Genomic DNA, 15786 nt, shown 5'->3' on the forward strand with positions numbered 1-15786 from the left:
TAAAATTACATTTGCATTTGCACATGCCTTTTAATTATTTCAATACCTACCAATACAAGGTTGGGCTGCGTTTTATATGGGACACTCTGTAGTTAAGTATAAAATAAAATGAAAAATGAAATTTTAAATAAAACAATCTAATTTTGAAATGAACACACTGCCTTCAAAAAAAAATTCTAATAATTTATTGAATTTTAAAGATAAGATGCTGTAAACAGATTTAAATAAGATGATTGAAAGAAAAGAGCCCTCAGTATATTTGAGACTACTTACTGCAAGCTTCTCAATTATTTTTCTCATATTTGAGGAATTTCATTTTCATATACATTAATCAGGTAATGTGAAAAGATGGAATTTTTAATAGAAATAATCTAAAACATAAATTATTTTCTCCATATCATGGAGCAGAAAAAGCTTAAAATAAAATTCAAGACTTAATTTAGGTTATGATAAAAAATAATGATAATTAAACTTACTGGGTAATCTAACATCATCGTGAAAATATTGGATAACAGGTGCAGGATTACTAACAGGTACTGGACAGTCTATAGTAACAATATTACCAACTGATACACTATAATGTCTAGGTGGTTGATAAAGAAAAGGCCTTAATTCTGCTAAAGTCAATTTTGCTGGCGTTGATGCTAATGCAGATGCACCAAACCATGCTACACACTGAAAAACAAAATAAATAAATATATAAAAATTATAAAAAACTATAACGTGTTCAGAACACATAATTAAGACCAGCATATAATTGTGATGGCATACAACATGCATGCCTAAGCCAGTAACTTATCAAACAGTCAACCAGCACTACAGCAATTTGCCTAACTTATCAAAAGTCATATACTTATCAGTTTATTGAAATATCCTTTGCACTACCACAGTATTGTTGTCCCATTATTACTAAAATAGACTATGAAGTAGAAATGCACATGACTATTAGTTTTTATTCAATAAGAACATGGGCATAAAAAAAGAGAACTTTTAGTTTTAGACTGATCTTTTTCCTTTTTTTTACAGGATGAAAAGTAAAACAAAATTACCTATATCATATTTTTAGATGTTTACACATTGCATTCAGTAATGTGTAATGGAGTAAATTGTATTAAATTTTTATGATAACAGGACTGTTAAACAGATTAAAAAAATTATATAGGTCAATAATAATAAACTGAAAAGAATCGAGTAGCTGAGATGATCAGGAACTGTAACTCCCTTGAATTAATCAAGGATATAGGATTTGAAGGAAAATTTATGAACAACGAAAACCAAGAAAAAAAAATCATTATGATTTGATTACTATGTCGTTAATTTAGCCAAAACGAAAAACTATTTGAAAAAAATGCTTAACAATACAGATTCATCACTTTGCAATAATTTGAAAATAAATAACAGTTCATCAAAATTATTAAAATTTAAAAAAATCTGATGTGGATACCACATGATTTCCTTGTACACCTATTAAATTACTTATACACATATTTTCAAAATGAAAAGTACATAAAATTTTATTTCATTAATAACTTCTGATATTTTTTTCATAATTTTTTTTAATTTTTATTATTGAATTATTATTTATTGTAAAATTTCTATTACAATCAGAGGTTAATAATTATTAATAAATCAATATTTAAATTTGAAAAAAAGGTAAAAAAAAAGGAAATGAAGTCTGATTCTAACCAATGTGTCTTTCCCTTATAAAAACCAAATACTTCATTAATTAAAATTTTATTTGGCTTTAACCCTGGAACCAATGAAAATAAATACCACTAATGATATATCGTCGAAAAGCTCTCAATGAGGGCTTATTACTGCAGTTAAGAAAAAGTCAATATCCAAATTTTTTGGATTTCAGGCTTTTTTGGACATTTTTGGTCAAGGTCAATTGCATCAAAAGGGAAGATGCACAACTAAATGTTACAACAGTCCTAAATTCAAAATTTCAACATCCTACAGCTAATCGTTTTTGAGTTATGTGAGATACATATGTACATACATACAAACATATGTCATGTTGAAACTAGTCAAAATGGATTCAGGGATGGTCAAAATGGATATTTCTGTTGAAATCTGATAACCAAAATTGTTCGCGATCACAATACTTTCTTTATTTCGTATTAAGGAAGTAAAAAGAAAGAAGCTAGTGAATAAAATATTCAGATCAGAAAACACAAAAAAACCACAAATTAAAGGGCTTTTTTTATTTAGGTAGTGTAATTTCAAAGGATGAATGAATACAGTAAAGAAAAATTGAAAGCAGACATAAAAAAAAAGTTCATGTAGAAAAAATATATAAATTTAAAATTAGGGATTAAAATGAAAAAATCTTGAAAATGATTTAATAACATGCAGCAATAATAGATCAATATAATAATGTTACCGCACAAATTTCCCAGCATATGTTCAAAACTTAAAATTTAACTCCCCCATATTACAGTGACATATTTGAATATTTTTTAATTCTGAATAACTTATTTACTGCTTATACAATAAAAAATTGTTCTAAATTAAATCATTTAACCAGTAAAAGTTAAAAAGATTAACAAAATCTTCCAAACTTGTCCTACAAAAATGTATTGTATACATCTATTGTAAAATGTAATTTTACAATTTTTACAAAACAAAAAAATCAAATATAACATATATGTTACAAGATATAACAAATATTAAATAATTTTTTTATATTATTTAATTTACAATCTTTTAGGCTATTTGGACAAAAGATTATTTCTAAGGCTGAAGTTATATCATCCCCACTCCTGAGACAAGGACTGCAGATAGTTTCAAAAATTATAAATAAACCATTTGGAGAAAAATCATAAAAACTGATTAAAAATGATGAATAGAAACAATAAAATATTAGAAAATTTACATCACTCCAATTTTTCGGGGAGAGGACTAAAATAAGTCTACCCAGTGATAACAGATGAAAACTCTTCCCAACCTGACAAATCCCCACACAACAGATAAATTGTAAAAAAATTTCACACCAACATACTGAGATATTTAAATTATATAAAACTTCTGTTTCAGACATGAGTATTTTTTTTCAACTGAATTATTTTCAGTTTTAAAGTATAACTTCAAGAAAGTCAGATCTCTTTAAAGTGTAGCAACTTCATCAACTTTTTTTTGTCAGAATCAGTCCATTTAACACACAAAGTACCACATCAAATTTTATGATGTTAGATTTAAATTTTAAACAGAGTAAGATGCTTAATTTAATCCATTTAGTAGCTTTTCATTCAACACCTTGATAATCCAAATAAAAAGTTGTCACCTCATTGAACTACAATAAATAGATGACTGCCTTGCCACCATCTAGAAGATGGTAACATAGATGGAACTATAGTGCAGGCGTCATAATTTCTGTGTTACCTACCCATGGAAGAAGGAATGAAATAAAGGAGGTAGGATGTAACAAGAAATAATAAAATCATAGACAGACTGCCACTAATCCTTGCCACTGAACATCAAATGCACTATAATGCCAAAAAGACAGGCCAATTTATCTCTCGGCCCAAGAAAAAATTTAAAAAAAAAATTATGTTGGAGAAATTGAGGGACAAGGTTTTTCAGTCTTGGCAGGTTAGGTGGTATGAGTCTTCTGACGGCTGTTCCATGCATGGCAATTTTCCAAATGTTAAAGGTTTGCGAGTTATTACATGGGTTTCCCCCAAATGGCATATTAAACAATTTTTATATGGATATGCTGCTTTTAGGGATACGTTGGCTAAGTATGGTTTGGTTGGTTTGGACGTGTGCCTGGTCTGCAGGGTCTATGACAATGCGAACCATGTCCTGTATGTTTGTCCCAAGTATGAAGCTAAAGTCCTGCAGAGAGTTATTGAGGCAATTTTATGTTCTAATAGTACAGTAGCAGCTTGGGTAACAAGAGGTCGTGCTTACTTCGCCAAGATAGTTGTTTTTGGCATCAAGTCCTAGTTAGATTAGATGTACAATTTAACTTTCTTTCTCCTCTGTGATGAAATTATGTGTGGAAGGTTTTGTAATCTCGTTTTGTTTCTCTGTGTAATTATTAACTTTATAATTTAATTAAGTAATTGTTAGACTTCAGACTTAGGGTAGTTGTAGGTTAAAATTGCCACTCTTGCGATCAACAATTTTTATGGGGTATGAGATTAAGCCTTTTTTATCAGCCTCAAATTAGTAATGCAATCTAGCTTTTAAAAAGTATAGCTTATTTTAAAAGTATATAGCTTTTTTAAAGTTCCTTGATAAATATTAATTAGTATTCTTCGGTAATAAAGTGAGGTGTGTGTATCATCATGCTTTCATGTATTCTATTAAAAAGTTGTGAGGGCTACAAAGTATGACAGAAGAGTGAAGAGGTCCAAAGAAACCTACACCAAAGGCAAAAGTTGAGCAAAAAATCATGATGCAAATGCCTTGGTAGAATTATTCTAACAGTAGCCTAGCTGATGATTATAATATATAATCGGTGTCTGAAAGTCAATAAGACAACCTCTGGTAAAGCCCATCAGATCTTAGAATGGATGGGGTGGTGTGGTGACTGGAATCATCACAGGTGGATATCTCCCTTTACGGGATCAGGATGGCTATCTATCATCAACACAACATCAAGATGTAAGCAGGCTGGGTGTAAATTCCGATATTATTCAGGACACAGTAAGTGACACCATTCCAAATAATAGCAACACACATACATACCAGTACGTCCATTACACATTACATGAATTATTCATACAAAAAATTACATATTTCACACAGAATTTTACAATCAAGATACTAGAATTTTCTGATTTAAGGATTCAATGCAAAGAAATATAAAATTCTGAAAGTATAATTTTTTAGCTAATAACAATACCTTACATCATTAACGTACTACATACATACCGTTAAAAATAAATTAAACTTTGCATGAATAATAGAAAATAAAAAAGGACATTAATTTATTATTATTATTACACTTTTGATTAAAGTGTAAAAAAAAATCCTAAACTATTTGTGATTACATCAAATGAAAGTTGAAGATAATGAAAAACAGATGTTTTTACCAGAATAATCCAAACATTAAAAAAATGATGAAACAACATGATCATACCTGATAATCACCGGCTTGTTTTTCATCAATTACTTTAACAACTAAATGAGATGAACTTGATATACGAACAGAACTGTCAGTATTTTGATCCATTGACAGAAGTTCACCCATATGACGCCAACGAACTAATTCAGCCGGGACATTTAATGAACATTCGAAAACTACTTCATCACCTGGTGGAGCGACTATCGGTTCAGGAGATCTTACAAACCACAGTCCAACACCTAAGAAAACAAAAAAATAATTAACTGACTCTTCATAGCAATAAATATGTATACTACACTGTATTAAATTATCCTGTTAAACAAAATAATGAGATATAGTATAGAATGAATCAAATATCTTGTCATTATCTAATAATAATGAGTAATTAATTAATAAAAGTTCTTAATGTATAATTATGTTTTATTATAATCAATAAGTAAAAAATAACACTGCAAGCAAGTTCAGTATATAATGTCAAACTCTGCTGCATCACTCACTAATACAAGAAGTTGGATAGATCTTATACTGAACATAAGATATAGAAATTAACATACAGTTTCTTAAATGATAATTCTGATTTAAGTTAGAAATAATATCTGACAATTTATTAGCTACAACCATTGCTATGTATTGCAAATTAAAAAATAATTAGCATTCTAAAGCATTTAAACAAGAAATAAGTAATAATTCAGTCATTTTTATTTACATATCTCTAGACTTTCTAAAATCATAAAAACTGTTCTAAATGTTGTATTTTTAAATGTAAAATACAACTTACATTAGATCTAAAAATATTTAATTATTTTTCACTTTGATTAGTGGACACATCATTTTCCTGAATATTTTATTAAAAGTATCATCATCTAATGCATTGAAACTGAATAAAGAATGCGATTTACAAAATCATACAATTATAACCTAACTGTTAAATTAATCTGCTTATTAGTTTACACATTCTTATTACTTGTTAATCCTCTTGAAACCAACTTAAATAGCATAACTAATTGACAGTAATAAAATGCGCAAGCTAATAATAATTACAAGAAAATAAAAAATACAGTAGAATGAGTGTACTTTTTTTTTGTCTTCAGTCATTTGACTGGTTTGATGCAGCTCTCCAAGATTCCCTATCTAGTGCTAGTCGTTTCATTTCAGTATACCCTCTACATCCTACATCCCTAACAATTTGTTTTACATATTCCAAACGTGGCCTGCCTACACAATGTTTCCCTTCTACCTGTCCTTTCAATATTAAAGCGACTATTCCAGGATGCCTTAGTATGTGGCCTATAAGTCTGTCTCTTCTTTTAACTATATTTTTCCAAATGCTTCTTTCTTAATCTATTTGCCGCAATACCTCTTCATTTGTCACTTCATCCACCCATCTGATTTTTAACATTCTCCTATAGCACCACATTTCAAAAGCTTCTAATCTTTTCTTCTCAGATACTCCGATCGTCCAAGTTTCACTTCCATATAAAGCGACACTCCAAACAGACACTTTCAAAAATCTTTTCCTGACATTTAAATTAATTTTTGATGTAAACAAATTATATTTCTTACTGAAGGCTCGTTTCGCTTGTGCTATTCGGCATTTTATATCGCTCCTGCTTCGTCCATCTTTAGTAATTCTACTTCCCAAATAACAAAATTCTTCTACCTCCATAATCTTTTCTCCTCCTATTTTCACATTCAGTGGTCCATCTTTGTTATTTCTACTACATTTCATTACTTTTGTTTTGTTCTTGTTTATTTTCATGCGATAGTTCTTGCGTAGGATTTCATCTATGCCGTTCATTGTTTCTTCTAAATCCTTTTTACTCTCGGCTAGAATTACTATATCATCAGCAAATCGTAGCATCTTTATCTTTTCACCTTGTACTGTTACTCCGAATCTAAATTGTTCTTTAACATCATTAACTGCTAGTTCCATGTAAAGATTAAAAAGTAACAGAGATAGGGAACATCCTTGTCGGACTCCCTTTCTTATTACGGCTTCTTTCTTATGTTCTTCAATTGTTACTGTTGCTGTTTGGTTCCTGTACATGTTAGCAATTGTTCTTCTATCTCTGTATTTGAACCCTAATTTTTTTTAAATGCTGAACATTTTATTCCAGTCTATGTTATCGAATGCCTTTTCTAGGTCTATAAACGCCAAGTATGTTGGTTTGTTTTTCTTTAATCTTCCTTCTACACTCATTATTTCCAAATAATGAGTGTTCATGGCACAGTAAAAAAAACCAAACAGAAAAAAATAAATGTTAAACTTTCTACAAATATGTATATACTGTATATCTGGACATAATAACATAAATTAATATAAGATTTTTCTAAAGTCAATACTTATAAGACCCATATTACTCTGTACCACTAAACTGTATTTTTATAATCAAAAACCAAACTTGATAGCCAATTACAGAAACCAAGTACAGAATTACAAAGTAAATGAAATGATGCTAACCGTATTTTTTGTATTCCAAAAGCACTTTCGTGGGATCTCGCATCATCACTTGTATATAAGATATATTTATATAAAAATACATATCAAACATAAAAATTCTTTTTAGAATTAAAAGATTAAAATTACAATCATATATACAAAAACATAGGAAGTCAATTAAATAAAATAACTACATATATATAAATATGAGGTCATAATTAAACAATTTAAAATTAAATTTAAAAATAAAATAAATACAAAATTTATACTATGTAACCTGGCCAGTCAATGTTGCATTACTGCTACACTACCAATCCTTATGGTGACAGGAAGTACTATTGACCAGTATTCCCGCTTAGCCACTAGTTTAGAGCATTTTTTGGGGTAGGGGTGCAATTTTACAAAAACATGTTTTTTTGCAATTATTATTATTTCTTAATTGTTAACAAATGTGCCAAAGAAAACCTTGCTCTATAGCTCACCCCCTTGACCTTTTAAGTTGAAAATTTAATGGCATTATTTCTTCATATACGTAGAAGTAATCTGAGTAATCAAGTTTGGTCAAAATCAGTCCAGTACTTTTGGAGATTTTGATCTAGAGTGCAACACTAAACACACATACATGCTCATATGAACACCCAGAAAATTTCCATCCAGTTTCTTGATTTTCTGGATTCCTTAGGTGTCAAAACTTCAAGATCCAGTGAAAATTGCATATGCCCAAATTAGATCGATTACAATACTTTCCCGTTTACAGCTATAGCACAAGACGGGAAAGAAAAAATTTAGATTGGTAAAATTTTTGAACAACTTTTGTGAAAAATGAAATTGCTGGAATTTTTTCAAATCTAATGTTTTTAATAATTTAACTGCTTAAAATACATGCTTGGAGAAAAAAATAACAGTTGCCACAAATGCAATTAAATATAAATGTGGAAAATATTTTTGCAATTCCAACAGAGGACTTTTCCTTGTCTGGTAACCAGTAATAAACAAATGGAATGGAACAACTAATTTGAAAGCAACACTTGAAAAAAAAATACTGCTTTTTATTGGTTACAACAATATATTTTATTATTATTATTTTTGTTATGAATACAAATTATTATTATTATAAATTATATTTTATTTTTGTTTTTACACATCTGGTTATTCTTAAACTGTAATGCACGTACATATAAATATTTATGATTAAACAAATTTGATTTACATACTTGCTGCAAGAGGTGTGAAGAACAAACTTAGAATAAAGAAGACTGTAACAGCCGCAGAGGCAGAATATCCGTCAGCCATAGTGGACGCATTCCTGTAAAAAAAAAAGCACAAATACATTTAAAAATGGTTAAAACTATGCTACATAATTAAATAATGTTAAAAAAAAGATTTAACAGATTTAATTAATATTTAACCATTTTTAGTTAAATATTAATTATGAAAAGAGAGGTTCAACTGAAAATAAAAAAAATTAAATCCTGGAAATTGAAAGGTATCATTGCTTATACAAAAAATAAGTGAAATAAGGTAAAATACAAACTATCAAATCCACATCGACTGAACCAGTTCCCGTAGATCATCAGTTGTTAATAATATCAGATGCAGTTCACTGAATGTGTTGACATTTTTTAGTGGCTAATAACGATAATAGTCAACGGTAGCAATAAAATATAAAAAAGGTAAATAAATAAAGACATCTTTTATATTTATGCATGATTAGATAATGTTTATATAACTATAAAAATAAAAATCATGATTCTGTTCCTACCATAACAAATTATACAATAAGGTCTTTTCAAGTTTATGGTCCAATCTCATTCTGCATGATTTACATTTAAAAGTCATGAACTTATATACTCAAACCTGTCAATTTCCATCAATCTCCATGGCAGAATGGAATTATATGTACTTTTCATCCAGAAAGTTCAGGGTTCAAATTCTGGAAGGATTGACAACATTTGTCAAAAGTTACAAAATTCTTGTTATCAAAAAAATAAGAGAGTAAGGAATCTGTAGTCGGGCATCAGCCTGCAGTTACCAGGAGACAAAATTTACACATAAATTTGATTAAAAAAAACAACACAATATAGACAAACACAACACACATCAAATACACTATTTGACCACATTATAAAATGGGCTTCCTAACAAGTTAATAAAAGTGCTTCAAACAAAAGTACCACCACTTACATTCCGTTACTGAGGATAAGACTGGGTCTTAGTTGTGAAAGAGTCTTACGTGCACATATTTCCTGTTATTTAAAAAATAAGTCATGATTTTTACCAATTAATAGCTTTACAAGAGAGAAAGGTAAAATACAACATGATTCACAATTTAGTCCTCCATTACTGTTGGTACGCTTGATTTGGTTTTACATTTGAGTAGATCATAACAAGAAAAAGTGCATGTGGAATACAAAGGAAAACAGTTTCAAAAGATATATTATATAAAACAGTAATCACCAAGTCATAATAATTAATTTATTTTTAAAACCAATTAAATTTGTCTTACTTTAAAAAATAATATGATGTAAATATGAAGTAAAAGTAAAAGACATATGTATCAATTTTATTTAAAACTAAATACTATACATTATTTTTTTGGAAATTTAAAAAAATAAATATATGCAAAGCATTTTCCAAACATCATGCTTACAGATATTACTTCTTGTTTTTCCTTTACGAATTTTTAATGGTAATAATTGCTGCAATCATTAGCTGCTAATAAATACCATAAAATGAAAATGCACCCAACATTTTAATTTCAACCATCAGTAGGAAATGAACATGCTTTGGCTACAACCATTTGACCTAATTTTCACATTAATAAATTTTCAGGATATTATTCCCTGAGCTGCACTAAGTGGTGTGGAACCATCAGGTTACAAGGAATATAGTTTACTATCTTATTAATGACAAATATATATAAAATAATGTAAAAAATGTACAAAACCAAGTATTTTACATAAATTTGTCTAATTTATTAATTATCTATAATAATTTATTGTTCCATGTAAATTTGTAGAATTCATACACCCTCATATCTGCACACCACCCAAGAGAAGTTTAATTGAAGGTGTTTATAATTTTTATAAAAATAATTTTGACAGCAATATCTTTGCAACTTTATTCTACAGTAAAAATGTTACATAATAAAGTCTGATTTACACCAAAAAAATGCATAAGCAATTAAAACATATTGTTTAATCCAAGAAGGAATTAATTGGTTGTGCATTATTAATAATAATAATATTCAAGAAAATAAACTATTTTAAACATAATAATTATTGTAAAACTAACTATATCAAACAAAATCATTGCAATACTTACAATGAAGATGTATATAAACAAACACTATTAACCCTTGTTTTAAACATGAATTGTAATTTGCAGCAATGAAGCTGTATAAAACCCCAATGAAGCCTACAAATAGTAAAACTTTTAATGAAGGCAAACGAGTAGCGTCAGTATGTTTTATACCTTCTAATGAACCATCATGGTGGTCTGGACCAATTGTCACCCTATACACACACCAGTTCTATTGTTTTTAAGCCCTCATAATTTTCTTAAACCAGTCACTTACCCTTTCTAAAACAAGTACACAAAAAAAACCATCTATGTATAAAATATAATAAAACTACCAAAGAAAATGCAGCCATACACACACACACACACACACACACACACACACACACACACACACACACACACACACACACACACACACACACACACACACACGCACACACACACACACACACACACACACACACACACACACACACACACACACACACACACACACACACAGACAGAATCTCATGTTCATAAAACACATGTGCATAAACAATACCTTGAATTAAAAGGTGGGAGTAAGATAGAAAACTAGATGCTGACAAAGACTGAATAAAGAACAGATGTATGTCTCTTTAAATCAGATTACCTTTAAAGAAAACCGTCTATGTACAATATATTGTTTTACACAAGAACACTGAGCATTTGAATCTATGGTTGATCTTAATGGATGGTTGTTCTGGGTTCAAATTTTTAATAATTATTAACGGACAACATCAAATGTGATACAAACAATAAAAAAATTGCCTCAGCCTGAATTTGTATTTAGGTTATAATTTTAATTTAATATACTTAACAAATAAAAAAAATACAAAAATAAAACTTTGAATTACCTGATAAATTATTTCTTCATATAACAAAGTGTCATTAGTTTTGAAACTAGGCCTGTTACTGAACATAGACCTCTCTCCCAATATTCCATGCTTTTCTCTCCAATTTCAACTTACACCAATTTATTCCTACAACCTCCTTCTAATAATCTTCCTACCATTTCCTCTGTTTACCTCTTTCCTTTTCAAATTGAAGGATTTTCAAAACGTAAATTGTTTTATCCATCCAACCTTACCAAGCGGCCAGTCCATTTCCACTATGATTTCTTGATTACTTTGCGACATCTGCCACTCCAGTATGTTGCCTTTCACATTTAACTCTGCCTTTTACTGAATACAATGGAAACCATGATTCTTTCCATTGATCATTGAGTAAGTCTCATAATTTGTATGGACTTCTTCGACAACATCCAAATTAATGAACTAAAAGTGAGACAAGGTGTTTAAAATAGTCTTAATAATTTACTTTTTTGGATACCGTTCATCTGGTTGTTTTTCATAATGAATTTCAATATTTTTTCCAAACAGCTGCTACCCTTCTTTGGGTCTACTTTCCTGTTCTGTCCTCAGAGCTCACTGGTTGCCTAAATACATTGTTTTGTTTGCCTGATGTAATTTCTTTTCTAGTAGTTCTAAGTCTTTGTTAACTCCATTTATTAGAAGAACAGTCTTTTTTTCATTAATTTATTATACCATTTGCCCAGCCTTGTTTTTCCAGTTTATTTAAAATTTCTTCTAACATTTCAAAATTTTAGGAGATGAAATAAATCATATCTGATCATCAGTAAATCTAAGATTTGTCAATCTTCTACCAATAATACTAAATCCAAATTTTTTTCTGTCCATTTCAGTTTTATAAATACTTCCTCCAAAATTACATTGGACAAAGCCAGTAATAATGGATCTCTCTGTTTTATTCCTTTTTTTGTTTAAAAAAATATTATTCAACTTGACCAATAGCTATTCTAACCTAATTTGATGAAAATATTTTATTTATTAAATTGAGGTATTTATAAGGCATGTATTGGGAGTTTAATGTTCAGTATAGGAAATGATGGTTTACGAAAAAAGTTTATATTATAATAATCAATGAATGTTACGTATACCTGCATTTGAAATTCTACTGCATTTTCAATAACCTGGATGTGATCTATTGCACTCTTGGTTATTTGACGGTTTTTCCAATCTAAGTTAATTTTTTTAAAAATAATTTTCATAATATCTTGCTTATTGCAGAGGTAAATGTTATTGGTACCTTGTTATTTAAGTCTTGCGTATCTCCTTTTTATGGATAAAAATGACACCAGATAACAAATGACAATGGTATTCTTCTGTTTCTAAGTAATATTCTGTTGCACATTTCTGCCCACAAAACTTAAAAATTACTAAATTACCTAAGTTACTTAGAAATTTGCGGACAATTTTACAACAGAATTCATATACTGTAATTCATTTTTTATGACAAAACATGGTACATTGTTTTTTTTTATGCCCTTCCCAATTTTTCTTATGATTGTGAAGAATGTAAAGAACCGAAGTCTAACAGGAAGTTGTTTTTTTCCGAAGTTTTATTTCCACAACTAATCTGTGGAATGAATTTAATGAAAATGTCAATTTTCAGGGCTTAAATATTTAATAAGTTGAGCATTCTCATTTCTAAAAGTATATCTGTTTCTGTGAAAAAGCCAATGAAAAATCATTTCACATCTTATGTAATCTAGTACACCATCATGGAAAGTTTGGTTTTCATGCATATAGTGATGTCATTTAATTTTTAGAAATAACTCACATCTGGTCACCTATAAATGTTAGTTATACCAGTTTTTTTTTTGTTATGTGTGGCTTAATTATGTCAAATATACAGTAGAAATGTACATAGTTTGGCATCCATTTTCAAAGTGTTATTATGGTCACTTCAAAAAATAACATTTATTTTACTTATTCTTACTTCTATAAAGAGATTAAAAAATATAATTTTTCTGTCTGCAGTCAACTTCTTGAACAAAAATTGTTTAATCTGTAATAAATGTGAATTTAGATTGGAAGTAAAATTGTAATTTGCATTCACTTACAACTCTCAGAACATTACATTGAATTAATACTTAGATAATGGAAATATATGAAAAGAGAATCAAAGACAATGGTTAAAGTAATATTTAATAAGAAATGTTACAAGAAATCATTTAGGGTACTGAACAATTCAGTATCTCATCTAATATTTTATGTTTAATTACCTTTAGGTGATTAAACATAAAATATAAAATACACACCTTGTCCCTCGAGGTGTGCATTGGGGGACGTGTAACTGTGAAAAGCAAACGAAATGTGTGTCTTGATCGGGTATAATAGGGACTGGAAGGGTGCTCTTCTGCGGAGAAAAATTCTGATCACCGGAAGAGGTGATTAGTATGTTTTCAAGGAGGCACGGGAGACCCCGATGGGATGTCCGAGTTCAGACGAGCTAGGGAGGGCAGACTGCGCTGCCATGAAACTCTAAGGCGACTGTGTTAAGCTTTTTAGTGTGGGTGGTCATCTTGGGGGCGTTATATATATAAACTTAAATGATTTAATACAAAAATTAAAAATCAATATTAATATTTTTTTAAATAATAAAGTAATTTATAAATACAAGTTTCTAGTTCACCTATTACGTATACATTAGATAATTTTTTATTGCACAATACGTGTCTCCTTCAGCACTCCTTTTTATATGAATTAGCCATTAAAAAATGTTATTAAAATTTATTGTTCACAGAATATAAATTATATGTAAGAAGAAGTAACAATATTAATAACTTAATGATTTTTATGGTACGCTAAAAAACTCTAAATAAAAGCTACTAAAAATAAAAACTATTTACTTACTGTAATAAATACAAAGTTAATTTACTTTTGAATACATATAAGTTGATGTTAATGTGTAATATACAATATATGAATGTATTATTTAATAACATAAGGGGTACACTAATTTACTGCTTTGTTATGGCTAGAAAATATTTAAAATACCTGACATTTAAACAGTACAAGAGACACTGAGCAATGTTGCTCTCTCTCTCTCTCTCTCTAAGTAATGATGTTCACCATCCATTAGCCTCTATAATAAAGAGAATAAAGATGACACACTTTGACTTTATATCAACTGTATTTCAGTGGACTGACATGCCAATATGCAATAGTATATTTAAATCAGAGAAGATGGCAATAAAAAACCACTTCATTCCTCATTTTCCCTGGTAAGCCAGACATTAAAATTTCCTACCTGAGAATAATTACATCTATGTCAAGAGTAAATTGTGATTCATGCACAGTTACCTACAACTACTGAGATTTTGGCAAACAATTAATGAAATCTTCTAGACCTCAGTAAGAATATAAAAAAAAACTTTATTATTTGAAGTCATATATTCTTAATGCCTAAGATGTTTAATCTATTTATGACATATTTCTTTTTTGCAAAGCATAAAAAATTTCTTCATAGTTAATCAAATAAGTAATATTGATTAAAAAAAAACACTTTTTACAATCAAAAATGAAAAAAAAAAGAAATAAAAATTTATTAAAGCAAAAATAAATGAAGAAATTTTAATTAATTTTAAAAATACACTTGTGTATAAAAAGCAACTAGCGTTTTTATGATTCAGAATTCAATTTTCTGTGTTACAGTAGTCTATCAGTCATTTTAGTTATCAACACAAACCAATAATTCTATTGAATTGCATATCAAAATATGATCAAATTAGAGCAAAATCATAAAATTTTAATGATTATCAGTAACAAATACATATTAGTCTGAAGTAAAATCATTTCCAACACCAAGAAAAATTGATCAAATTTAATTTTCTAAGAAATGAAAACAGATCAAATAAAAATAACAATTGCTTAGTAATTAAGTTTCAAGAACATTAGCGAAGTTATTTATATGTTAGGAGCAGGAATACAAAGTATGGACTATAAAATGTAATTGTTATAGAAAGTATACCGAACCCAATACATTACTAGTATGTATTATAAACATACCTCCCTAAATACCTTCCCCCAAATCTAAATCCAAAAGTTGAAATTAAAAAAAAAAAAGAAAGAGCACTTGC

At 28.8% G+C, this 15786-nt stretch overlaps 1 protein-coding gene across 2 annotated transcripts in view; it reads right to left on the reverse strand.

Annotated features, from left to right (window-relative positions):
* LOC142331205 (interference hedgehog-like) overlaps positions 1-15786 on the reverse strand; it is a 354772-nt gene that overhangs the window by 38889 nt on the left and 300097 nt on the right. For both annotated transcript variants that reach the window (XM_075376940.1, XM_075376941.1), the window contains exons 4-6: positions 8732-8823; positions 5093-5316; positions 477-675 (exon numbers count right to left, since the gene is read on the reverse strand). In XM_075376940.1, coding sequence (XP_075233055.1) covers positions 477-675; positions 5093-5316; positions 8732-8810 — 502 coding nt within the window. In that variant the 5' untranslated portion in view covers positions 8811-8823. The remainder of the gene's footprint in view (positions 1-476; positions 676-5092; positions 5317-8731; positions 8824-15786) is intronic.

This window comes from Lycorma delicatula, chromosome 10, assembly GCF_047948215.1.
Source record: "Lycorma delicatula isolate Av1 chromosome 10, ASM4794821v1, whole genome shotgun sequence".
Taxonomy (NCBI): domain Eukaryota; kingdom Metazoa; phylum Arthropoda; class Insecta; order Hemiptera; family Fulgoridae; genus Lycorma; species Lycorma delicatula.